We start from the raw sequence: 27,934 nt of genomic DNA on the forward strand, positions 1-27,934 counted from the left end.
GCAGATTCACATGCGCCCACCCTCCTCCCCGGGAGCCTGTAGCCGTTTGGAAGTAGATCTTGAACATTTGTAAATATATTACATTAAACCTTCATTTTGTACATACGTATTTATTCCATTGCATGGGCACTATTATTAGCATACACAACTCCTACCTCACCCTCTGCGGGGAAAACAATCTAAGATGGAGTCGACGCCCATGCGCAATGGAACCGAAGTGGGAGGAGTCCCTCGGTCTCGTGACTCGAAAAGACTTCTTCGAAGAAAAACAACTTGTAACACTCCGAGCCCAACACCAGACGGCGGACTATGCACAGCATGTGAATCTGCAGCGACTAATGCCACGAACAGATGTACACTGGGTAAGTGACATTTTCCTTATCTTTATATATATATATATATATATATATATATATATATATATATATTTATATATATATAGAGACACACACACGCAAACACACCTTTCCACCCAAAAACCCTACCCACCCCAAACCCTAAAAATTACCTTACTACCCCAAAGCCCACCATACCCACCCTAAAACCTAAACACCCCTTACCACCCCAAATCCCATCCCCACCCTAAAACCTAAAAATGCCCTTACCACCCCAAAACCCATACCAGCCCTAAAATCTAAACACCCCTTACCACCCCAAACCTCATACCCACACTAAAACCTAAAAATGCCCTTACCAACCCAAAACCCATACCCACCCTAAAACCTAAAAATGCCCTTACCGCCCCCAAAACCACCCTAAAACCTAAAAATGCCCTTACCACTCCAAAACCCATTACCACCCTAAAACCTAAGGATGCCATTGCCACCTAAAAACCCACACCCAACCTAAAACCTAAAAATGCCCTTAAAACCCAAAAACCCAAACCCACCCTAAAACCTAAAAATGCCCCTACCACCCCAAAACCCATACCCACCCTAAAACCTAAAAATGCCCTTACCACCCCAAAACCCATGCCCACCCTAAAACCTAAAAATGCCCTCACCACCCAAAACCCATACCCACCCTAAAACCTACAAAATACCCTTCCCACCCCAAAACCCATGCCCACCCTAAAACCTAAAAATGCCCTTACCACCCCAAAACCCATGCCCACCCTAAAACTTAAAAATGCAATTACCATCCTAAACACTACATATATATATATATATATATATATATATATATATATATATATATATATATATATATATATATGTTCGGTGGCATGTGTAGCTGCAGATACACATGCTGTGCACATCCGGCCATCTGGTGTTGGGCTCGGAGTGTTACAAGTTGTTTTTCTTCGAAGAAGTCTTTTCGACTCACGAGATCGAGGGACTCCTCCCATTTCGGCTCCATTGCGCATGGGCGTCGACTCCATCTTAGATTGTTTTTTTTCCGCCATCGGGTTCGGACGTGTTCCTTTTCGCTCCGTGTTTCGGGTCGGAAAGTTAGTTAGAATCTCGGAAAAATCGTCGGTATTGTTTGCGTTCGGTATCGGGTTAGTTATAACAGATCGACACCGACTTTTGAAGAGCTCCGGGGGCCCTTCGGGGTTTTTTCGATCCCCCCGTCGGGGCCTGGTCGGCCCGGCCACGTGTCTCTTCAAGGCTGATGGAATGGACCCCGTTCCGCTTCTGCCCAAAATGCCATAACAAGTATCCATATACAGATCAGCATTTGGTCTGTAACTTGTGTCTGTCTCCAGAGCACAAGGAGGATACCTGTGAAGCCTGTCGAGCGTTTCGGTCGAGGAAGACATTAAGAGACCGAAGAGCAAGAAGACTGCAGATGGCGTCGGCGCCGACAGGACAAGGGCGTTTCGAGGAGGAAGAAGAAAGCTTCTCCATCCATGAATCGGACTCGGACGAGCTCGATCCCGAAGAAACGCCGAAAACCGTGAGTAAGACATCGAAACATAAAACTCACGAGAAGACAACAAAAGCCCAGGGGACGCCACCGCCAACAGGCCATGGCTTAACCCGAAAGATAGGTGACCGATCATCGGCACCGAAAAAGGGCATGCATGTGGCGAAGTCATCCGACTCCAGTCGAGATACCGCCACACAGCAATCTCGGGCCCGAGACACCGGCCCGAACAGATTCGGCACCGAGACAGTGGCACCGAAATGGTTCGGCACCGAGAAACCACGACGCCGAAAATAAAGAAGGTTGCCTCGCAGCCCAAAAAGGCGACCGAAAAGATTTCGATTCCGAAACATCCAGCATCAGAACCGAAAACAGGTTCCTACACAGAGGAACAGGGATTGTCCTCGCAGATGCAAGGACATAAGTTCGGAGAGGAACTTCAATCTGTTGAGCCAGACTACACTCAAAGAAAGCTCCACATTCAAAAAGACACAGGGAAGATAAGCACTCTTCCCCCAATTAAAATGAAAAGAAGACTTGCCTTTCAAGAAAAGTACAAGCAGCCACAGGCAAAGGTGGCAAGACAAACAACTCCACCACCATCTCCACCACCATCAATGCACACATCACCGGTAGCAACTCCACCACTGATGCAATCTCCGACTCATACTGCAATGAGTCAAGATGATCCTGATGCATGGGACCTTTATGATGCTCCTGTATCAGATAACAGCCCAGAGTGTTACCCTACAAGGCTGTCGCCACCTGAAGACAGTACATCCTACACGCAGGTGGTCTCAAGGGAAGCTGCGTTTCATAACGTCACCTTGCATTCAGAACCAATTGGGGATGACTTTTTATTTAATACACTCTCCTCCACTCATAGCCAATACTATTCTAAGCTTACCTATGCTCCCAGGAATGCTAAAACATTCAAAACAAATATTTCAGGAGCCTGTTAAAGGCAGAGCCATAACTCCAAGGGTGGAAAAAAAGTATAAGCCACCACCAACAGACCCCGTTTATATTACGCAGCAATTAACACCAGATTCTGTGGTTGTTGGGGCAGCTCGCAAAAGAGCAAACTCTCATACCTCGGGAGATGCACCACCTCCAGACAAGGAGAGTCGCAAATTCGATGCTGCGGGTAAAAGAGTTGCAGCACAAGCAGCAAACCAATGGCGTATTGCCAATTCACAAGCACTTTTGGCAGGATACGATAGAGCTGATTGGGACGAAATGCAACATTTCATAGAACACTTACCCAAAGAGTTCCAGAAAAGGGCACAACAAGTGGTAGAAGAAGGACAAAGTATCTCCAATAATCAGATACGGTCATCAATGGACGCAGCAGATACAGCTGCAAGGACAGTAAATACTGCAATAACAATAAGGAGACACGCATGGTTGCGTACGTCAGGATTCAAGCCGGAAATACAACAAGCCATGCTGAATATGCCCTTTAATGAACAGCAGTTGTTTGGGCCGGAAGTCGACACTGCTATTGAAAAACTCAAAAAAAAATACTGATACCGCAAAAGCCATGGGCGCACTCTACTCCCCACAAAGCAGAGGCACATTTCGCAAAACACCATTTAGGGGAGGGTTTCGAGGTCAACCTACAGAGGCCACAACCTCACAAGCAAGGCCCACTTATCAAAGCCAATACCAGCGGGGAAGTTTTCGGGGGCAATATAGAGGGGCACAATTCCCAAAAAATAGAGGAAAGTTCCAAAGCCCCAAAACCCCTCAAAACAAACAGTGACTTCCAAGTCACACATCCCCAACACATAACACCTGTGGGGGGGAGACTAAGACAATTTTACAAACATTGGGAGGAGATAACAACAGACACTTGGGTACTGGCAATTATCCAGCATGGTTATTGCATAGAATTTCTCAAATTCCCTCCAAACGTGCCACCGAAAACACACAATATGTCAAAACCACATATAGATCTTCTAGGACTAGAAGTTCAGGCATTACTACTAAAAGAAGCAATAGAATTACTACCAGAACACCAGAAAGGAACAGGAGTTTACTCTCTGTACTTTCTCATACCCAAAAAAGACAAGACTCTGACACCTATATTAGATCTCCGATCATTAAATACCTACATCAAATCAGATCACTTTCACATGGTGACATTACAAGACGTAATCCCGCTACTCAAACAATAAGACTACATGACAACACTAGACATAAAGGATGCATAATTCCATATACCGATACATCCTTCACACAGAAAGTACTTAAGGTTTGTATTCCAAGGAACACATTACCAATTCAAGGTGTTGCCATTCGGAATAACAACTGCGCCAAGAGTTTTTACAAAGTGCCTAGCAGTCGTAGCTGCACATATCAGAAGGCAGCAAATACATGTGTTCCCGTACCTAGACGATTGGTTAATCAAAACCAACACTCTAGAAAGGTGTTCACAACACACAAAGTATGTCATAGAAACCCTACACAAACTAGGTTTCTCAATCAACTACACAAAGTCACACCTTCTGCCGTGTCAAACACAGCAATACTTAGGGGCGACAATCAACACAGCAAAAGGGATTGCCACTCCAAGTCCACAAAGGGGTCAGGCATTTCACAATGTAATACAGGCCATGTATCCAAATCAAAAAATACAAGTCAAAAAGGTGATGAAACTCCTAGGCATGATGTCCTCATGCATAGCCATTGTCCCAAACGCAAGGTTACGCAAGGTTGCACATGCGGCCCTTACAGCAGTGCCTAGCATCACAGTGGTCACAGGCACAGGGTCAAATTCTAGATCAGGTGTTGGTAGACCGCCAAACATACACCTCGCTTCAATGGTGGAACAGTATAAATTTAAACCAAGGACGGCCTTTCCAAGACCCAGTGCCACAATACGTAATAACAACAGATGCCTCCATGATAGGGTGGGGAGCACACCTCAATCAATACAGCATCCAAGGACAATGGGACACTCACCAAAAACAGTTTCACATAAATCACTTAGAACTATTGGCAGTATTTCTAGCGCTGAAAGCATTTCAACCCATAATAAGCTACAAACACATTCTTGTCAAAACAGACAACATGACAACGATGTATTACCTAAACAAACAGGGAGGCACACACTCAACACAGTTGTGTCTCCTGGCACAGAAAATATGGCATTGGGCGATTCACAACCACATTCGCCTAATAGCACAATTTATTCCAGGAATTCAGAACCAGCTAGCGGACAATCTTTCTCGGGATCACCAACAGATCCATGAATGGGAGATTCACCCCCAAATACTGAATACTTACTTCCAGAGTTGGGGAACGCCACAAATAGATCTATTTGCAACAAAGGAAAACGCAAAATGCCAAAACTTCGCATCCAGGTACCCACAAGATCAGTCTCAGGGCAATGCGTTATGGATGAGTTGGTCAGGGATATTTGCTTACGCTTTTCCCCCTCTCCCACTCCTTCCATATCTAGTAAACAAGCTGAGTCAAAACAAACTCAAACTCATATAATAGCACCGACATGGGCAAGGCAACCTTGGTACACAACACTACTAGACCTCTCAGTAGTGCCTCATGTCAAACTACCAAACATACCAGATCTGTTAACGCAACACAAACAACAGATCAGACACCCAAATCCAGCATCGCTGAATCTAGCAATCTGGCTCCTGAAGTCCTAGAGTTCGGACATTTAGACCTTACACAGGAATGTATGGAGGTCATAAAACAAGCTAGGAAACCTACCACTAGACATTGCTATGCAAATAAGTGGAAAAGATTTGTCTATTACTGCCACAATAATCAAATTCAACCCTTACACGCATCTGCCAAAGACATCGTAGGATACTTACTGCATTTGCAAAAATCAAAGCTAGCTTTTTCTTCCATTAAAATACATCTTACAGCAATTTCAGCTTACCTGCAAATTACGCACTCAACTTCTCTATTTAGAATACCAGTCATAAAAGCATTTATGGAAGGTCTAAAGAGAATTATACCGCCAAGAACACCACCCGTTCCTTCATGGAACCTCAACATTGTCTTAACACGACTCATGGGTCCACCTTTTGAGCCCGTGCACTCTTGTGAAATGCAATACTTAACATGGAAAGTTGCATTTTTAATTGCCATCACATCTTTAAGAAGAGTAAATGAGATTCAAGCATTTACCATACAAGAACCATTTATTCAGATACACAAGCATAAAGTAGTTCTACGAACAAATCCTAAATTTTTACCAAAAGTCATATCACCGTTCCACTTAAATCAAACAATAGAATTACCAGTGTTCTTCCCACAGCCAGACTCTGTAGCTGAAAGAGCACTACATACATTGGACATCAAAAGAGCGTTAATGTACTACATTGACAGAACAAAACTAATTTGCAAAACAAAACAATTATTTATTGCTTTCCAAAAACCTCCTACAGGAAATCCAATTTCTAAGCAAGGCATTGCTAGATGGATAGTTAAGTGCATTCAAACCTGTTATCTTAAAGCTAAAAGAGAACTGCCTATTACACCAAAGGCACACTCAACTAGAAAGAAAGGTGCTACCATGGCCTTTCTAGGAAATATTCCAATGACAGAAATATGTAAGGCAGCTACATGGTCTACGCCTCATACATTTACCAAACACTACTGTGTAGACGTGCTAACAACACAGCAAGCCACAGTAGGCCAAGCAGTACTACGAACATTGTTTCAGACAACTTCAACTCCTACAGGCTGAACCACCGCTTTTGGGGAGATAACTGCTTACTAGTCTATGCACAGCATGTGTATCTGCAGCTACACATGCCACCGAACGGAAAATGTCACTTACCCAGTGTACATCTGTTTGTGGCATTAGTCGCTGCAGATTCACATGCGCCCACCCGCCTCCCCGGGAGCCTGTAGCCGTTTAGAAGTTGATCTTGAACATCTGTATATTTGTAAATATATATATTACTTTAAACTACATTATGTACATACGTATTCACTCCATTGCATGGGCACTATTACTAGCATATACAACTCCTACCTCACCCTCTGCGGGGGAAAACAATCTAAGATGGAGTCGACGCCCATGCGCAATGGAGCCGAAATGGGAGGAGTCCCTCGATCTCGTGACTCGAAAAGACTTCTTCGAAGAAAAACAACTTGTAACACTCCGAGCCCAACACCAGATGGCGGGATGTGCACAGCATGTGAATCTGCAGCGACTAATGCCACGAACAGATGTACACTGGGTAAGTGACATTTTCCATATCACTCAACCCACTTAATACGTACCTGTACTTACCTTCAAATCCTTTACCACGCATACACCTTTACCATTCATGCCTTTACAACGAAATTTGTTGTAAAGGCTTGCATGGTAAAGATATATTCGTGGTAAAGGCATGAGTGATAAAGCCATGCGCGGTAAGCGCATATGCTTTGTAAATGTATTGTGGTAAATGCATTTAGTTGCATTCACTGCGTTGTAAGTGATGTTTCCCTTCTCATTGTTGTTTGAGGTTCTGGAATACGTCTGGGGCATTATCCACTTGTGTGCGGTTGGGTGGGATATTGTTCCTTTTCCCAGTTGGCCAGTGAGGAGTTTATCTTCAAGAGGGCTGTATTCAGGAAAGATGGTGGTGTCACTGAGGTGATAGCACAGGGCATGGCGAAGCTGTAAATATTTATGGAATTGCGTTGATCCTGTTTCTTCACTATCCTGAGACCAAACCTTTTAAATACTATTTGTATCTTTTAGTTTGGAAGAGGAATGTGAATCTTCCCTTTGCTCGTCAACTTTACGTGCGAGAAACTTTGAACTTTACAATGATATTAAAAAGATGACAGCGGTTTTTGAGAAGCTGCAGACTTATGCCAGTCTCTTGGCATTACCAAGTAAGTTATATTTATAATGGTGATTGGTCGTTATTCGTGAAAGATCTACTTAATGTTAACAATCTCCATATATTGGGGACTGTGAGGATTAAGGGCCTGATTACAACGTTGGTAGAGGGGATTACTTGGTCACAAAAGTGACGGATATCCTGCCCGCCATATCACAAGTTCCATTACATTCTATGGAACTTGTAATATGGCGGACAGGATATCCGTCTCGATTGTGATGGAGTATTCAGCTCCGCCAAGGTCGTAATCAGGCCCTAACTGTTTATCACCTATGTCCTACAGCAGTCTCATAATTACTTATAGTCAGGTTAAGAAATTGTGTTTTTAATTTTTGGAAAAAGAGTGCCGGATGTCCTATTGTTATGTTAGCATCACCTACTATAACTTAGCTGACTCGAGGCAGGCAGCCTAACTAAAACTGACTAAAAACTGCCATCTTTTAAGGAGTTTTTTAAGTTACCAAACTCATTGCCAGAACAGATATGCAGGGAAAGTTTATTCTAGTATAAGGGGGCAAGGTAGGAAATGGACCTCACGCCGTATCTTGAAGAACAAATTTGCAGAACCTGCATTAAGGCTTTATCTTTAGATCTAAGCATTTTAATTGGGCAGTAATAGCTGATCCTTCTTTGCAGGTAGGATGGAACGTATCCATTTAGAGCATTATGAGCCAGGCTTGTGTGACTGTTGTTTTATTTCACGTTTCGCATTTGGTAGCAAGACTCAAATGTGTTAAATTTTATTGAAGGCCAGCTTCCCTTAGCCACCCAGACGCCTTTTTCCACTTTTCCGGCATCCTCTGTAGTTTACTTGATTACTTGTTTGCCCAACACATTTCCATCCCTATTCTACAACTTGGTTTTCTATGTGTTTACACCTTCTTAACGTTCCTCCTTCAGATAATATCCAGGCCATATTTCCATCATTTGTCCCACTTGTTGGATATTTTGAAGATACCCAGGCTAATAAAAATTGCAAAAATTGCATTCCTTCACTTTGAGATATATTTCCTTTAGCCTTATCTGATCATTTTGTTTACGTTTGTCCTTGTTGGCCCTTCCTAAAAACTACAAAATGGGAAATGGGTGAGAAAATGATGACTTAGAGGTAATTTGTGTATATTGTCAAATATCTCTCTACTCTGAATTCTCAATAATTCGTAAAATAATTAAATTGCATTTGAAAACCACTTTTGACAAGGTTTACATCTGTGATTTATTCTTTCAAGGGCTATTTATAAAAGTAAAGTATAGTTACATTTCCCAGACTCCTCCAGTCAGAAAATACACAACTTTCACATGTCATTTGAAATTGAAAATTCAAATAAATGAAGGTGGGAATACTGTGCATTTTTACATTCTACACATAAATTAGCATTCAGAACCCGTACTTCTCCAGCACATTAGCTTTCCTATTTCTGTCTTTTCATTTCCTTAATTTCTTTATTGGTTATTTCTCTTACACTGCAACTGCAAGGTTATTAGATGCTTTTATCACCTGTTCTGTGGTGTATATTTTTTCATGTCCCTCAGATTGTTCTTTTAACCGCATTCTAATCTTGTTCTAGCATAACTTGTGGGTAATACTGATAGGGCCCCATGTACAAAAGGGTCTTCCCCATTTTGTGTTTATGGAGACGTGTTGATACATATGGGCCATAGTCTCTGTAAATAAGGTAATGTTTCAGTCATGGTTGTATCATATTGTTGAACAACAATTAAACTGGTATATTACGGTTTAGAGAGTGTTTTGTTTCATGTGAGGTATTTTCCTAAAATTTCCAATGAAAGTGCATCTCATGAAATGGTGGATTACATTTTAATGAATGCCTCTATTTTCAGAGTTGCATTTTACAACTTTTATGAGGATTGTATACTCCCTCTGCTCCTACTTTCTACCCCCCTCCACCTGCACTATTGCCTTCCTTTTTTCTACCCTTTCTCGTGGGTAGACCCCTTAAACCCTCCCTATTGGTTCCTCCCTTTTTCACCTCTGCTCCTCATGTCTTTAGTGTTTGTCTTCTTTTTCTCTTTGAGTTTACTACAAATCCTTATGCTTGTTAGCCTACCTTGTTTTTGGGGGGGGTTTGTGGTCCTCACTATTTCTCCCACTACCCTACCCCTGCCACACCAATCACCTGAAATATTTGTATACCCTCTCTTTCTCCCTGATTGAGGGCCCCCTTTTTTACTTATTTCCTTTTTGATGTTATCCAAATTCTCTGCTCCCTTTGTTGCAGTAGAAATACAAATAAAAGTCATTTTATATACTTCTGATTGTTTTTATCTACAATTTTATCCTCCTTTTTCAGTCAATATATTTATATTTTTGAGACTTTTCACCATAGAGTTGGTGATTTTAACTAAGTACTCTTTTAGTTGTCCATCCATAGGCTACAACTGACCTTTTGTCTTTCTGGAGGTCTGGCCTCCAAAATGGGTCACAATGCTGTAAATGAGGCTTCAATTCAAGTGAGCATTAGGCATATAAAAGCCACTGATGTAGAGTAACCACATGGCTTTATTGAAACAGAACAAAAATATTTTTTAGCAAGCATGATGTAGTAAAGGAACCTGCCTTTGGTTTTGTTGGGATCTCTAGCTTGGGCACATAAGGAGTATATAGAGAAGATTGAACATGATCTCACTTATTCATGTATGTGTCTTGTTAATTCGTTTCTGTATGCCAGAGTCCAGTGTTTAAGCAGATAGCATAACAGGATAATTTCTAACTGTATATTGTTCCAAATATTTGAAAACTGTATTTATTCAGTATTATCATTTTTGAGTTTACTACTGATATGTTGTTTTCTTTGTTAAGGTACAAAACCTGAGGGTCTGCTTCGCAATAACTATAGTTCCATATTCACACAGATTTCTGCTGCTCTCCATGGGCTTCATGACGTAACAAAAGGTGGGTGCCAAATGTTGATGCTATAAAGACATAGGCAGTCTTTGTTTCACATAGCCACCACTGAAATGTCACACTCAAGCAAATTACTCTGTTCTAACATAATTTGCAGTCAGAAATCTCTGCTTCTTTGTAATACTACTCCTCATGTAGATTCTCACCGTCTGCAATCTTCTTCTAATACCACTATGGAACTCTGTCAATGGTTTTGACTGTGCCAATGTATGTATGCTTATTTTGTACTCATGTAGACCTTTCTCATGTTACACAGAATGATGCCCCCCCCCCCTTCAAACTTCGAGAGGCCTCTAAAAGTTCACTTAGATTGACTTCTTCACAAATATGTGGAGATAAGTAGGCCTCGAGTTGAGAAGGGCTGTTAGATGGAAAGGGACTGTCGCAAATTGGAGGCTAATATTATGCTCCTCTTGAGCCCTTATGCTACGTTTTCCCAAACTTAGAGGCTAAATAAACTCTTTGACCCCATTGTTTTCTTTTGAGAAAGAGTATGAAAATAGAATTGTTCTCAAGACTACAGCCTGTGCAGGAAACCAGTGGGCAAGTTTTCATGTGTCATTGAATGCAGTTGACAGGGGGTCCATGGATTGTTTTGTTTAGTGTTCTGCCTTGCAAAAACAACAGCTAGCCCAAAGGAGTCATTTCATGATTAAGGGTTTGTTTGAAGCCTTGTAGTTTCTAATTCAAACTACAGCATGAGAGGTGTATGACACTGGAGTATTAGTTCAGGAGCGTGAGAACCCACTTCAAATAATAATCACAAGTACTTCTCAGGGTGAACCGCTATGGTCTCCGCTATGGTCTCTGGTAGCTTGTGGCAGAGCAGTCAGGCTTAACCCAGATGCAGTGTGGAAAGTATTTATGCAGCACTCAAACAGGAATACAGGGAAAACCCAGAACAAGAAAAATCTCAAACCAATTTAGAAACATAGAGAATATTTTAATAAATTAAAATGACAAAAGTCCAATAAGTAGAACCAGAGATATGAATTTTTAAAGTTGAATTACAAATAGCACAATAAAGCTCCAACCAAGGTTATCTGGTCACTCTAGACTGAGCCAAAGTCAAAAGTTAAGACTGAGTGTGATGGAAGGCGTGTCAGATACAAGGACCAGGTTTGACCCAGTGGAAAGTTTACCTTCTGATTTAGAAGCTTTTATGGAGGTAAAATGGTTGTTAAAAAGTCAGTGGTGGGGCAAGCTGAAAGCTGGATCCAGAACTGGTCTCGATGCTGGAGGTCTGCGGAAGAGCAGGGTCCCAGTGCAGTTACTGACGAAGGCTAGAAAGCTTTGGAATGGACAAAGTTTGGAGTCTGGTTCCAGGAAGCCCTTGAAATCATTCAGCTTTGGCTTGGTGAATCCTTCTACGTTTTGATTTAGAAACTTTTCTGGATATCAGGTCCCGCTACAAAGGGGCAAACCAGCAACCTGAGGTTCACCAGCTATTAGACAGCTGTGGCTTTGAGGGCATTCACAGTCTATTTCAGTTCTCTTTTCAAAAAGTTCACAAACATTTTCTAAGTCCCACTTCTTTCAGTTTGGTGGCAGGAAGAGTGCATTCAAACACCAGCCAAGTTTACAGGACCAAGGGGATATCACTTGGGAGTTAGGCCAGACTCTGGCAGAGGCCAGCAGCAGTGTTGAGACCAGGTCCAGTTGGAACTATGCAGTTGCAGGAAGAGAGGTCTCTGGAAACTTGATGTGTCCCTGTAACTCAAACAGGAGGTTAGCCAACTGACCCTTGGAGTCACTTCTGGGATCCTGGGTTTAAGGCAGGCAATTTCCTTCTTCCTTCAGGTTCATCCAACAACAGGACAGTCCTTCTTCTGTTTCTTCACAGGTTCAGGAGTATTCTGAGCAGACATTGGTGGGGTCCATTTTTATGCCCAGTGCCAGACTGTGTGGAGGAGGACAAACCTTCTTCCACGCCCTAAAACAATTCTGATCAGTTAATTCCTCTCCCACTAAGTTTTGGTGCCATTCTGACTAGAGGGACAAATGGGTAAGGAGGCCTAGGCATTTGCTTTATCTGCCAGTGTTAATGTAGGCCTCCTTTGAAGCAGAGGAAGGGGCTGGGCATAGCACCCAGGTCATCCTGTCAAGGGTGGAGTTCCCCTTCCTCACACAGAGCCAGTTGTCCACTGAGCAATATACATCTCCCCACAGGGGAGCCATCAGGGATCAGGTGATAGCTGGGCACTGGCAGGAAAGCTTTTTGGTTTTTAGGCAGTAAAATGACAACTTTCTAAAAGTGTAATTTCCAAATAGTAATATAAAATCCAAGTGGATCATTAAGTTGCATCTTAAATTACATTTAAAATTAGTACTTGAACCATTTTTCTAGCTGCTCTCAAACTGAAATTAATCACTAAAAGTTTGAGTGTAACCCATTGTTTTAAAATGGGAGTGCCAACCTTGACTTTGAAGGTTTTTCACTTCTAGGACATGTAAAACATTAAGGCTCTCATTACAACCCTGGCGGTCGGTGTTAAAGCGGCGGTAATACCGCCAACAGGCCGGCGGAAAAAAATTGGAATCACGACCATGGCGGAAACCGCCAACATAGACAGCCACTTTAACACTCCGACCGCCACGGCGGTAGAAACAAACACAGCAGCGGTCACCGCCAACAGACAGGCGGAAGACAAAGTACCGCCCATTGTATTTCAAGACGCCTATCCGCCACCTTTTCCGGGGCAGAACCAACGCGATCAAAAGCACAGCGGAAACGGTACACAGAAGGGAAAACACTCACCTCTCGACACCCAATGAGGAACCAGGACACCATGGAGCCCGAACTACAGGTGTTACCAATGTTGGTGTATCTTCTCATCTACCAGGAGTACGAACGGCGGCGACCACGGTGAGTACTGCACCTACAACACAGGGGAGAGGGGGGAAAGAGAGTGACACACACACGCAATACCCTCACCCACAACAACATACACACAAATACATGCAGCAACATTACATATACACCCCCTCAACCCCTGGAAGAACGCAAGGACAAAAGGAAATGATTGTAACCAGTGTAATCATGAAAAATCAGATAGTCAAAATTCAGTATATACAAATATGCACACCAACTACACAAGTCCGGATAGTGTACCAGTCATTTTCCGTGGACCACTGGGCCCAAAATGCATGGGCGAAGCCCACACTAGATACCTGACTCGAAACGGAGAGAACACTGCTGGGGCATCAGACTGAAAATATACAGGCACCTCAGGGGGAGGGTGGGCACCTCAGCCAGATGAAATCACGACGTCACTGCTGCACGAGGGGGCTCCATGCCCATAGCTGTATCCTGGGGAGTGCAAAGCCACAGTCTCTCAAGTCTCTCCAGTGGGTGGTTTGGCCACTGCTTTATACTGGGGAGTGCAAAGCCACAGTCTCTCCAGTGGGTGGTTTTCCCACTGCTTTATCCTGGGGAGTGCAAAGCCACAGTCTCTCAAGTCTCTCAAGTGGGTGGTCTGCCCACTGCTTTATCCTGGGGAGTGCAAAGCCACAGTCTCAAGTCTTTCCAGTGGGTGGTTTGCCCACTGCTTTATCCTTGGGAGTGAAAAGCCACAGTCTCTCAAGTGGGTGGTTTGCCTACTGCTTTATCCTGGGGAGTGCGAAGCCACAGTCTCTCAAGTGGGTGGTTTGCCCACTGCTTTATCCTGGGGAGTGCAAAGCCACAGTATCTCAAGTCTCTCAAGTGGGTGGTTTGCCCACTGCGTTATCCTGGGGAGTGCAAAGCCACAGTCTTTCAAGTGGATAACAGTCTTCACTGGTTCTGGAGGGGGCATTGTGCCCAGAGTGCTTCATCCTGCCAAGGACTGAGGTAGTGGATGTATCTCTCCACTGGTTCTGGAGGGGGCATTGTGCCCAGAGTACTTCATCCTGCCGAGAACTGAGGTAGTGGATGTATCTCTCCACTGGTTCTGGAGGGGTCCTGGTGCCCAGAGTGCTCCACGTGCAGTGTGGCCGGTACAATTCCCTCACCTGATTGTGTGTGCTACGAGATTGGCGAGGTACAGGTCGCATGATACGCCAGGGAGGCAGAGACATACCCCACACTGCTGCGGCTTTGCCTTCCACCTGCAGGTGCAAACAGTGATGGAAGTCATGCCTCATGGAAGCTGTCCAGGAACTCTCCTCCAGCCTCGGACGAATGCCCACTGGGGATGGTAGACATGTCAGCAGTGGTGCCACTGTCAGAGTACGTCGCGGGCCCGGTGGCAGTGCTTGCGGCGGTGTCTGTGGCGACGGTGCTTGCGGCGGTGTCTGTGGCGGCGGTGCTGGCCGCGGTGCATGGGTCAGCACCTGCTGAGGGACACAGCAGGACGGCTGCCCACTGGGGAAGAGGCTGGGAACTGTCGCTGAGGCTATAGACGTGCAGGTGGCGGTGCAGGTGAGGGTTGTGGTGGCGGGGCAGCTAACGGTGTTCGCTGCTGTACAGGTTGGTGTGTTCGTGGACAGAAGGTGTGATGCTGGTACCTCAGTCGGTGCCACCATGCCCTCTCCTGACCTGCTCTTCTGCTTTTGGGCCTTCCCCACCTTTGATGGTGCCGCAGTTGTCTTGCCACTATGCCCTTTTATTTTTGCTGAGCCCCTGGTGGCTGGTAGTTTTGGTTTCTCCCTCTGGGATGCGGGCACCTTTTTCACCTTGCCAGGTGGCGGAATGTCCTTGCCCTCACTACGTGGCACATTGGCAGCCCTGATGGGTGGTGCACTCTATGACCCCGCACTTGCTGGCACCACTGTGCCCGGGGATTTGGTGGCTGAGGTGCTGGGCTGGGACCTGGAAAGCCTGGCCTAAGGTGAAGGACGGGGGGGAGGTGAAGGAAAGAGGTCAAAGTTTGCCACGAAAAGTTTTTTTAGACACACTGGGACAGGAAGATGGAGGGGGTTTGGGAGTGGAGGAAGACGTAGTGGTTGTAGGAGGTGTACGTCTGCTGAATTTGGGTGAAGGTGCATGGGCCGGAGGCTGTTGTGAGGTGGATGGCTGTTGGGTGGGTGTGTGCCTGCGTTTGTGTGGTTTGGGAGGAGGGCTCACATACACACTGGGAGAGGACACAGGGGATGTGTGAATGGTAGTTGGGGTGGTGATTGCACGTGAGCGGTGTGTGGTGATGGACGTGCTGGTGATGGAGGTAGTGGTTGAGGATGTAGTGCATGCAGGTGTGAGTGGAGACGAGACAGGGAGGGAGGAGGAGGATGTGGGGGGGACACAGTGGAGACAGTGGATTTTGCCGTGTCTGCATGGGGATGGTGCTTGTGTGAGTGCCTGTGGGATGTGTGGTTCTTATGTTTGCCTGAGCCACTCTTGTGTGTTGATGTGTGTGCATGCTGGTCTGATGGTGTGCTTGGGATAGGCTGAGGTACAGGGGATTGGGTCTGGTGGAGGAAGTTGGTGGGGGGAGGCTGGACACAGGGACAATGGCTGGCATCAGTGCTGAGGCCAGAGCCTGAAATGCTCTCTGTTGGGCTGCCTGCCCAGAATGAATGCCCCCAGGTATGCATTTGTTTGTTGCAAAGGCCTCTCAACACCCTGGATGGCATTCAAAATGGTAGACTGTCCAACAGTGAGGGATCTCAGGAGGTCAATAGCCTCCTCACTGAGGGCAGCAGGGCTGACTGGGGCAGGGCCTGAGGTGCCTGGGGCGAAGGAGATGCCCACCCTCCTGGGTGAGCGGGCACGGGACACACGCTGAGGGGCTGCTGGGAGGGCGGTGCTAGTAGGGGGGTGGCGGCTGTACCTGTTGATGCAGTGGGCACAGAAGTGCCCGCCACCGCAAGGGAGCTCCCATCAGAGGAGGAGTCGCTGTCACTGCTGTCTGCTCCTGTCCCCGCTGTGGAGCTCCCCTCGCCCTCTGTCCCACTGGTGGCTTCAGACTCCGTTGCTTCACCCTCCGGGGCCGAGTGGGTTGCAGCTCCCTCCTGCTCCGGTGCCAATACTCCTCCGCCTGATGATGCTATTGCACACAAGAACAGGGAGACCACAAAAGGGGGGGGGGGACAGAAGAAAAACATGTTCAGTGCATGCAACACCTCTACTGTTAGCGGACACAACACACAGGGAGCAGCCCTCTGCACTACGCCATGCACTAACAGTTCCTAGAAATTTCACCTGACCATGGGGTACGAGGCATAAGCCCAATTGCTGCACACCTGTAAGTCACAGGAGCCTGACTAGGTGTAGATGGCTTTTACCACTAGTGGGGTTGGGGTGCCGCATAGCCTGCCTCACAAGGGGCCTACCAAGTTCGCCCTGGCCTAGGGGAACCCACTGCCATCCTCCCCCACCCAGACACCTCGTTACGCGCGGTGAGTCAGCTGAAGGAGAGAGTACTCACCCCTTTGTGGCTGCTGTGATGCCCTCAAGCCCCCATCCAACTCAGGATACGCCACCACCAGGATCCGGGACATCAGGGGGGCCATGGTGCAACGGGCACCCCTTCCACGTTGGGAGGCCATCCCCAGCTGGGCCTCCGCCGTATTCTTGCTCCAGCGGCGCAGGTCCTCCCATCTTTTACGGCAGTGGGTGCTCCGTCTGTGGTAGCCCCCGAGGGTCCGGAAGTCCTTGGCGATGGCACACCAAATACCCTTCTTCTGGTGGGCGCTGACCTAGAGGAATGGTACAGGGGGAAAGGAAATTACTCACCCGTCCGGACCGTCATAGTCATTGCCCACCAGTTCCCACCCATGCCCTGACGCACATACACTCCCCATCCGTACTTGCAGGCGTCAGCCCCCTCCCCCATGCATCTTCCATCCACACCACTCAAAGCAGGCATTGCCCATGCAGCATACTCACAGTGTACTCACCTGTTTGTCTGGAGGACCGTACAGTTGCGTGTACTGGGGGAAGGACCCCATCCACTAGTTTCTCCAACTCCTCCGAAGTGAAGGCAGGGGCCCTTTCCCCAGACACTGTAGCCATTGTCGCTTCCAGACACAGGTCACAGCAGCACTTGCAGTGTAGGTCCTCTCCTGTTGAAGGTCAGGTATCGTCATTGGCTCCTGGGACCCATAGGGCCCAATGTTAACCAATGCAGAATTGCGCCGCGGTCTTCGATCGCCCACCGCGACGGTGTACAACGCCAGCGTAGTCACCTCATATCGCCTTGTCCCACCTTACAGGTCAGGCAGCCGCCATTTCAGGGGGCCACATGGCATGGAAAACAAACTGCGTCACACATATCTAGGCCGGGAATACAGACAGATACCGGCACATAGCGGATAACTAACGTTTCTGCAAATAACACACTGTGATACCTCAGTGATGGGTGACTCGCTGCTCGCTGTTCTCCTCCATAGGGCACGTCTGCTGGGGCAGGTGATGAGATGGCGGCATCCTCCGGTGTACAGACCCCTGGTAGACCTGTTGACAATGGAAGAGAGACCCATCATAATCCCATACAGACTTGATCGTGCAACAATCCTGGAACTGTGTGCCCAGTTGGAGCCAGACCTGATGTCAGCTATCCGCCATCCCACAGGGATACCCCCTCTAGTGCAGGTCCTGTCTGTACTCCATTTCCTGGCCAGTGGATCTTTTCAAACAACAGTGGCCTTGGCATCAGGGATGTCCCAGCCAATGTTCTCTAACGTGTTGTCCAGAGTGTTGTCTGCCCTGCTGAAGCACATGCGCAGCTACATCGTTTTCCCTCAGGTGGAGGATTTTCCCACAGTGAAAGGTGACTTCTATGCCCTGGGACTTATCCCCAACGTCATTGGTGCCATTGTTGGTACACGTGGCATGTCGTCCCCCCTGCAGGAATGAACAGGTGTTCAGAAACCGGAAGAGCTACCATTCGATGAATGTGCAGATGGTGTGTTTGGCAGACCAGTACATCTCCCATGTCAATGCCAAGTATCCTGGGTCTGTGCATGACGCTTACATTTTGAGAAATAGCAGCAGCCCTTATGTGATGGGGCAATTCCTGAGGCACTGTGTGTGGCTAATAGGTAAGGCCGAGGTCCCAATACAGTTGACATAGGTGTCTGGGTATGGGGTTGTCCCTAAGGGTTAGTGTGTGTCTAACAGTTGTCCCTCGACATTTGCACGTGACTCTGGTTACCCCAACCAGTCATGGCTACTGACCCCAGTGAGGAATCCCAGGACAAGGGCAGAGGAACGCTACAATGAGGCACATGGGCGAACTAGGAGGATAATCAAACGCACCTTCGGCCTCCTGAAGGCCGGTGGTTCCCTATACTACTCACCGAAGAAGGTGTGTCAGATAATCGTGGCCTGCTGTATGCTGCACAACCTGGCTTTGCGATGCCAGGTGCCTTTTCTGCAGGAGGATGGGCCAGTTGGTGGTCTTGTGGCAGCTGTGGAGCCTGTGGACAGTGAAGAAGAGGAGGCAGAAGAAGAGGATATCGGCAACTGAAACAACATCATCATGCAATACTTCCAATGAGACACAGGTAAGAAGATGTAACTGCTTCCCACATCTCACACATCTTGTTGGAGCTAGCATAAGTCTGTCATTTTCACTCAGTGTATGGACACTGACTTGTCACTTTGACTTTCCATTTCACAGATCTGGGTCCCACTGTGTGCCCTCTGCTATGTTTACTCCTGGCCTACAGCTGTGTTACATTGGTATGTGAACAAGTAAATTGACATTGCTATATTCCATAGATATTGCTATTACACATTTGTGAAAGCACAGACTGACTCCAGATTGTTTTGTGATTGAAGTGTGTTTATTCTTGTGCATATAAGTGGAGGGGGTTGTAAAATGGGCTGGGGTGCTGGTGGAGGTATGTCCATGGCAGAGTCCAGTCTATTTGTTTCGCAGGTGCATTGTCCAAAGGGGCATAGGAAGTGGAGCAATGGCAGTATAAGGATGGACAGGGTGACATAGTGGGACAGAAGGGTGACATTCAGGGGGTTCTTATTTCCTGGCGGGGTTCTTGGCAATGGTCTCTGTCTTGTTCCTGGATCTCAGGGACCGTTTGCGGGGTGGTTCTCCATCTGCAGGGGGTGGGGTGTTGGTGTCCTGTTGTTCCTCTGGCGGTGCCTCCTGTCCACTAGCGCCGGCGGAGATGGAGGGCTGTTCATCGTCCAGGCTAGTGTCAGGGGCCCATTGGTGTGCCACTGTCCCCCTCCTGGTGTTGAGAAGGTCTGCCAACACCCCTGCAATGTTGACCAGGGTGGTGCTGATGGACTTCAAGTCCTCCATGATCCCCAGGTAGTGTTCCTCCTGCAGCCGCTGGGTCTCCCGAAACTTGGCCAGTACCATGCCCATGGTCTCCTGGGAATGGTGGTATCCTCCCATGATGTTGGAGAGTGCCTCGTGGAGAGTGGTTCCCTGTGCCTGTCCTCCCCCTGTCGCACAGCAGTCCTCCCAGCTTCCCTGTTATCCTGTGCCTCTGTCCCCTGAACCTTGTGCCCACTGCCACTGCCCCCAGGTCCCTGATCGTCCTGTGTTAGTGGGGTTGCCTGGGTTCCCTGTAGTGGTGGACACACTGCTGATTGACGTGTCCTGGGGACAGAGGGATGGGCCCGCTGGGTGGGTGCTGTGATGGTGTTTCCTGAGGGGGGAGGCTCTGTGGTGGTTTGTGACTGTGTCAGGGGAACCGACTGTCCCGAGGTCCCTGATGGGCCGGGCTGGTCATCTTGATCCAGGCATGCAGAGCTGCTGTCATCACTGTGGATCTCTTCTGTGGGGGGCCTGGATGTTGCTGGCACCTCCTGTCCGGTGATGTTGGGTATGGGTCCTGTTGGGGTGTAAATGCATAGTTATTGTATCTGTGTGTGCCATCTTGTGCAATGGCTGAGTAACCCTCTACTCCTGTGCTTGCATTATTGGCTTGGTCCTTGTGTGATTGGTGATTTTGGGGCATGACTGAGTCTCTGTACTGGACATGCTTTGGTGATGGGTGTCCATGCATTGGTGTTACATGCAGGGCTTGATTTTGGGATGTGTGGGTTGTGTTAGTGGGGTGTCTGTGGGTTGTTGGGGTGATGGGTGTGAGGGTAACGGTGGCGGTATGTGATGGCATGCAGGTGGGGTGTGGGGGATAAAGTAGTAAAGATATGTCTTACCAGAGTCCAGTCCTCCTGCTACTCCTGCGAGGCCCTCAGGATGCATAATTGCCAAGACTTGCTCCTCCCATGTTGTTAGTTGTGGGGGAGGAGTTGGGGGTCCACCGCCAGTCCTCTGTACAGCAATCTGGTGTCTGGATACCATGGAACGCACCTTCCCCCGTAGGTCGTTCCACCTCTTCCTGATGTCATCCCGTGTTCTTGGATGCTGTCCCACTGCGTTGACCCTGTCGACAATTCTGCGCCATAGCTCCGTCTTCCTAGCAATGGATGTCTGCTGCACCTGTGATCCAAATAGCTGTGGCTCTACCTGGACGATTTCCTCCACCATGACCCTGAGCTCCTCCTCAGAAAACCTGGGGTGTCTTTGAGGTGCCATGATGTGGTGTGGGTGATGTGTGAGGTGCTGTCTGTTGTGATGTGTGAGGGGATGTGTTGGTGTGTGTTGTTTGAGGTGCGTGGATGTTGTGTAAGTGATGGTGTTGTGTGTCTGTGGATGCTGGTGTTGTTTTAGGAAGTCTCTCTCTCTGGCCTTCTTTCAAAATTTTGGTAGTAAGGGTTTGTGGGTGTGTGCTTTATATTGGATTGGGTGTGTGGGAGTGGTGTGTGTGTATGTGTATCAGGTGTGTTTATTTCGAATTGTCCAATGTGGTTGTGTTTTGTAAATGTGTGTGTATTTTGAGCACAGCGGTGTGTACCACAAATGGAATACGTTGATTCGTGGGTTGTGATACAGTGGGCATATTCTTGTTGGCGTGATGGTGTAGGTTTTGGTATCACCAGTTTATCACTGACCTTTGGTGTGGCGGACTTGTGTGGGTGTCTGTATTGTGGCGGATTCCGAGCTGTGGGTCATAATACCTGTAGCGGAATTCCGCAGCGGTATGTTGCCGGTCTTCTGCACGGCGGAAAGCGGGATTTACCGCTAGGGTTGTAATGAGGGCCTAAATGTGCATGTCCTACTTTTTAAATGCCATGCACCCTGCCCTGTGGCCATTTACAGCTTATCTTAGGGGTGACTTGTAGGCATTAAGAAAGAAAGTTTAGGCCTGGAAAAAGATCAAAAAGGCAGTTTAAAACTGCACACCCTTGCTGTAGTCGCAGACAGGAGTCATGTTTTACAGTGCTACTTTAATGGGTGGCACAGAGTACTGTAGCCCACTAGTAGCATTTACTTTACAGGCCCTGGGTACAAATGGTACCATATACTAGGGGCCCGTAAGTAAATATGCCAATTTTGACAAGTTTTGGCATATCTGCCACTGGTAAGCAGGAGTAAAGTGTGCAGAGATTTCTGCGGCCGCAAAAGCAGGTTCAGTAAAAGAAGGTAAAAATGTGGGGAAATACCAGGCAAAAGAAAAACATTTCCAATTGGAAGTTAATGTATGTACTTCTCATGGCTAAGATTCCCCAATACTATTTTGTTTAAAATATTTTCTTCTTATATTAGATTTTTGCCTTAAAGGTGTTTAAGTCTTTGTACTGCTGACTCATTTTTGAAGGCTTACATAAAGAAATTATGTCTCCTCTTAGCTGCCTTCTTCCAAGATTACTCATCATAAGATGTATCAGACTTTGTGGTCTTCTGATTCGTTGTTTGTGAAGATTGGGATATTTTCGTTCATATTAAACATTTGTCTTATTGGGGGTTAGTAACATAATCTAATGTGAAATAAAGGCCATGCCCAGCAGCTCTTTGCAACCCCTGGGCTTTTACCTCACTTACTCACCTTTGCTTGTTGGAAGTAGGACATATTAAATCATAAGAAAAAAAAAAGAAATTTACTGAAGGAACACAATTAATATGATATTATGGCTACCTTTGGTTAGAACACCTTACGTGTGTGCAGTGACTGTGACCTCGCATAATACCACTGGTTAGGAACCGCTAACTGCTTAATATCATGACGTAACCACAAATACCTGAATAACGAAATCATACTGTGTGCATAGACATCTCACTGCTAATGGTAATGTTATATGTCATGTCATATGTCAGTGCGATCATTTATGTAATTTGTAATGTGATCTGACATAATCATTTTCATTACATGTTGATGTGCAAGTTATGGATTGTGGTGCTAACCATAGTTAGCAAATTTCAGAGGTTTGTTTGTTTAATTGATAACCAAAACTGCATTTCAACTGTGGCATTTTTAAGTGAATTTCAGAGTTTAAAAAAATCAAAACATGTAAAGGGGTTATGTTATAAACAGAGATAGCCATAACTTTACTTTAACTGCGGTTTAATGAATATATATATTTATATATGTATATATATGTTTGATGGCATGTGTAGCTGCAGATACACATGCTGTGCGCTGTTCCTGCCATCTAGTGTTGGGTTCGCAGTGTTACAAGTTGTTTTTCTTCGAAGATGTCTTTTCGTGTCACGGGATCGAGTGACTCCTCCCTTTCGGCTCCATTGCACATGGGCGTCGACTCCATCTTAGATTGTTTTCTTTCCGCCATCGGGTTCGGACGTGTTCCTCTTCGCTCCGTATTTCGAATCAGGAAACTTAGAAAAGAATCGAAAATTTGTCTGTATTGTTTACGTTCGGTACCGGTTTAGTTTTATCGTATCGGCACCAACATCAAAACCGCTTCGGCGGCCCTTCGGGGCTTCCACTCTTCACCAAGGCCTGGTCGGCCTGACCACACCCGTCGTCGAACACTAATGGACCGGACCCCCTTCCGTTTCTGTCCTAAGTGTCACGCAAAGTATCCTTATACAGACCAGCACCGGGTCTGTAACCTGTGTTTGTCGCCCGAACACAGAGAGGATACTTGTGAAGCTTGCCGAGCGTTTCGATCCAAGAAGACCTTAAGGGATCGACTCGCAAGACAACTACAAATGGCGTCGAAGCCGAAACAACATCTCGAAGTCGAGGAAGAAGAGATGAGAATATCCATCCAAGAATCTGACTCGGATGAATCCGAGGGTGATCGACCTTCGACGGCGCGGCAAACTGTGAGTACACCTGCCCCGTCCCACACCCAGGGTCACACCAAAAAATCCAAGGCCACGGGGACGCCACTGCCAGAAGGCCATGGCTCAACCCACAGGAAAGAAGGTGACCAAGTAACATTGGCACCGAAAGAGGCCAAAGATTTGCCGAAGATTTCCGACTCCGGTCGAGAATCCGGCACCGAAAAAAGTCGGCATCGAGTCAGGCAAGCCGCGAAAGAGCTTTTCGGAACCAAAAAAGACAATTTTGATGGGAATTTCGGTACCGAAAAAAACGGCTTCGGAGCCGAAACGTTCTTTCTACACTGAAGAGCAAGGGCTTTCTTTGCAGCTCAAAGAAAGACACAGATTTGAGCAGGAACTGGATTTAGAAGAACATGACCAAACACAGCAAAGGTTACAAATCCAGAAGGACACGGGGAAGATACAAACCATCCTTCCACTCAAGTCAAAAAGAAAACTGGCTTTTCAAGAGACAGAAATGCAACCGAAAGCCAAAATGGTTAGAGAAAAGTCACCACCACAACGTTTCTCACCACAAACATACCCACTGCAATCACCACAATTGTCACCAGTGGGTACACCGATCGCGCAGTCGCCCACACACACTGGGATGACTCAAGATGATGCAGATCCCTGGGATCTATACGACCCACCTATATCGGACAACAGCCCAGAGTCTTATCCAACCAAGCCTTTACCACCAGAGGACAGTACAGCATACACGCAAGTACTAGTCAGAGCAGCTACGTTTCATAACGTAACAATGCACTCAGAACCGGTGGAGGATAACTTCCTGTTCAATTCACTGGCATCCACGCATGCTTCCTACCAAAGTTTGCCAATGATACTGGGCATGCTTAAACATGCACAACAGGTCTTCCAAGAACCTGTAAAAGGGAGAGCCATCACACGCCAAGGGTTGAAAAGAAATATAAACCGCCCCCGTCAGACCCGGTGTTTATTACTCAACAGCTCCCTCCGGACTCATGTGGTTGTGGCGGCTGCAAGAAAAAGGGCTAATTCACAATCATCAGGGGATGCGCCACCCCCTGATAAGGAGAGTCGAAAATTCGATGCATCGGGAAAAAAAGTGGCATCGCAAGCAGCCAATCAGTGGCGAATTGCCAACTCACAAGCCCTACTTGCCCGCTATGACAGGGCTCACTGGGACGAAATGCAAGACATCATCCAACATTTGTCCAAAGAACACCAAAAACGTGCCCAATAAGTGATCAAAGAGGGACAGGCCATATCAAATAACCAAATCAGGTCTGCCCTAGACTCTGCTGATACAGCAGCACGGACTGTAAACACAGCAGTGACTATTCGAAGGCATGCATGGCTGCGAAGTTCTGGATTTAAGCCAGATTTACAACAGGCGGTATTGAATATGCCGTTTAATCAGGAGCAGTTATTTGGGCCGGAAGTGGATACCCCGATCGAGAAAATTAAAAAAGATATGGACACAGCCAAAGCCATGGGTGCGCTCTACTCCTCACAATACAGAGGAACATTTAGGAAACCACAGTTTAGGGGGGGTTTAGACAACAGACATCAGAACCATCCACCTCCCAAACAAAACCCTCCTACCAATCTCAGTACCAGAGAGGAGGGTTTTGTGGTTCCTACAGAGGACAATTCCCAAGAGGAAGAGGGAAATTCCAACCCTCCAAACCAAGCCATAGCAAACAGTGACTTCAATGTCACACTTCCCCAACACTTATCACCGGTGGGGGGGAGGCTAACCAAATACAACCACAATTGGACACACATTACCACAGACATGTGGGTCCTATCAATTATCCAACATGGTTATTGCATAGAGTTCACACCATTCCCTCCAGATGTTCCACCAAAACCGCACAAATTGTCTCCACAACACTTAGACCTATTACAAATAGAGGTCCAAGCACTGCTACAAAAACAAGCCATAGAGTTAGTACCCTATCACCGAAAAGGGACAGGCGTTTACTCCCTGTATTTCCTTATCCCCAAAAAAGACAAAACGTTAAGGCCTATCTTAGATTGCAGAACACTGACTCTCTTCATCAAATCAGATCATTTCCACATGGTAACACTTCCGGACGTAGTTCCCTTACTAAAACAAGGGGCATACATGACAACACTGGATCTCAAGGATGCGTATTTTCACATACCCATCCATCCATCACACAGGAAATACCTCAGGTTTGTAATACAAGGCAAACATTACCAATTCAAAGTGTTGCAGTTCGGAATAACAACAGCCCCCAGGGTATTTACAAAATGCCTAGCTGTAGTAGCAGCTCATATAAGACGATGTCACATGCACATATTCCCATATCTGGACGATTGGCTAATAAAAGCCAACACTCAACAACAATGTCACGTTCACACGCAATACGTAATAGATACTCTACACAAACTAGGGTTTTCTATCAATTACCAAAAATCTCATTTACAGCCATCCCAAATACAATATTTGGGAGCAACACTCCACATACAAAGAGCAACTGCCACTCCAAGTCCACAAAGGGTGCAGTCGTTTAAAAATATAAAATCAAACATTCAACCAAACCAACAATACACGGTCAGGTTTGTGATGAAACTATTAGGCATGATGTTCTCATGCATAGCTATTGTCCCAAACGCAAGGCTACACATGCAGCCCTTACAACAGTGCCTAGCAAAACAATGGACGCAGGCACAGGGTCAACTCCAAGATCTAGTGTTGATAGACCGCCAAACACACTCTTCGCTTCAATGCAGGAACCAGGTAAATTTAAACAAGAGGCACTGGGTCTTGGAAAGGCCGCCCTAAGTCATTCTCACAACAGACGCATCCATGATTGGGTGGGGAGCACACCTCAACAATCACAGCATACAAGGTCAATGGGACAGTCAGCAAAAACAAATGCACATAAATCACCTAGAACTGTTAGCAGTCTTTCTAGCAATAAAGGCCTTTCAGCCCCTTCTAGCCCACAAACACATTCTTGTCAAAACAGACAATATGACAACAGTGTCTTATCTAAACAAACGGGGGGGACACACTCGTCACAGCTGTGTCTCTTAGCACAAAAAAATTGGCATTGGGCAATTCACAACAATTCGCCTAATAGCACAATATATACCAGGCATCCACGATCAGTTAGCCGACAATCTCAGTCGAGATCACCAACAAACTCACGAGTGGGAAATACATCCCCAGATCTTACAATATCACTTCCACCACTGGGGGACACCAAACATAAATCTGTTTCCTACAAAAGAAAACGCAAAATGCCAAAACTTTGCGTCCAGATACCCACACCCTCAGTCCAAGGGCAATGCTCTATCGATCAGCTACTCAGGGATATTTGCTTACGCTTTTCCCCCTCTCCCGCTCATTCCTTATCTGGTCAACAAACTGAGTCAAAACAAACTCAAACTAATACTTATAGCACCAACTTGGGCACGCCAACCCTGGTACACAACACTGTTGGACCTATCTGTGGTACCCCACATCAAACTACCAAACAGACCAGATCTGTTAACTCAACACAACCAACAGATCAGACACCCGAATCCAGCATTGCTCAACCTAGCAATCTGGCTCCTGAAGTCTTAGAATTTGGATACCTAAACCTTTTTAAAGACTGTATGGAAGTCATTAAACAAGCAAGAAAACCGACAACAAGACATTGTTACGCTAACAAATGGAAAAGGTTTGTTTGCTATTGCCAGGCTAATCAAATTATGCCTTTAAACGCCTCCACACAAAACATTGTAAGTTACTTACTACACTTACAAAAGTCCAATCTGGCCTTCTCTTCCATTAAAATACATCTCACTGCAATATCTGCTTATTTGCAGATTAAACATTCAAAATCACTTTTTAGAATCCCAGTTATTAAAGCCTTTATGGAAGGACTAAAAGGAATCATACCCCCAAGGACACCACCAGTACCTTCGTGGAATCTTAATATTGTATTAACACGACTCATGGGCCCACCATTTGAACCCATGCATTCTTGCCAAATACAATTTTTGACTTGGAAAGTAGCTTTTCTAATAGCTATCACTTCACTTCGAAGAGTTAGCGAAATACAGGTGTTTACTATTCAAGAACCATTTATACAAATACATAAACATAAAGTGGTTCTCAGGACAAATCCACAATTCTTATCAAAAGTCATATCACCGTTTCCTCTAAACCAAATGGTAGAACTCCTAGTCTTTTTTCCACAGCCAGACTCAGTAGCAGAAAGGGCATTGCA

The 27,934-nt window shown here is 46.3% G+C and overlaps 1 protein-coding gene across 1 annotated transcript in view; it reads left to right on the top strand.

The window, feature by feature from the left end:
• Positions 1–27,934, top strand: part of PPP1R21 (protein phosphatase 1 regulatory subunit 21) — a 448,835-nt gene that overhangs the window by 223,676 nt on the left and 197,225 nt on the right. Inside the window, exons 12-13 of the mRNA XM_069234042.1 lie at positions 7,604–7,740; positions 10,570–10,662. Coding sequence (XP_069090143.1) covers positions 7,604–7,740; positions 10,570–10,662 — 230 coding nt within the window. The remainder of the gene's footprint in view (positions 1–7,603; positions 7,741–10,569; positions 10,663–27,934) is intronic.

Source organism: Pleurodeles waltl, chromosome 5, assembly GCF_031143425.1.
Source record: "Pleurodeles waltl isolate 20211129_DDA chromosome 5, aPleWal1.hap1.20221129, whole genome shotgun sequence".
NCBI classification, from domain to species: Eukaryota; Metazoa; Chordata; class Amphibia; order Caudata; family Salamandridae; genus Pleurodeles; species Pleurodeles waltl.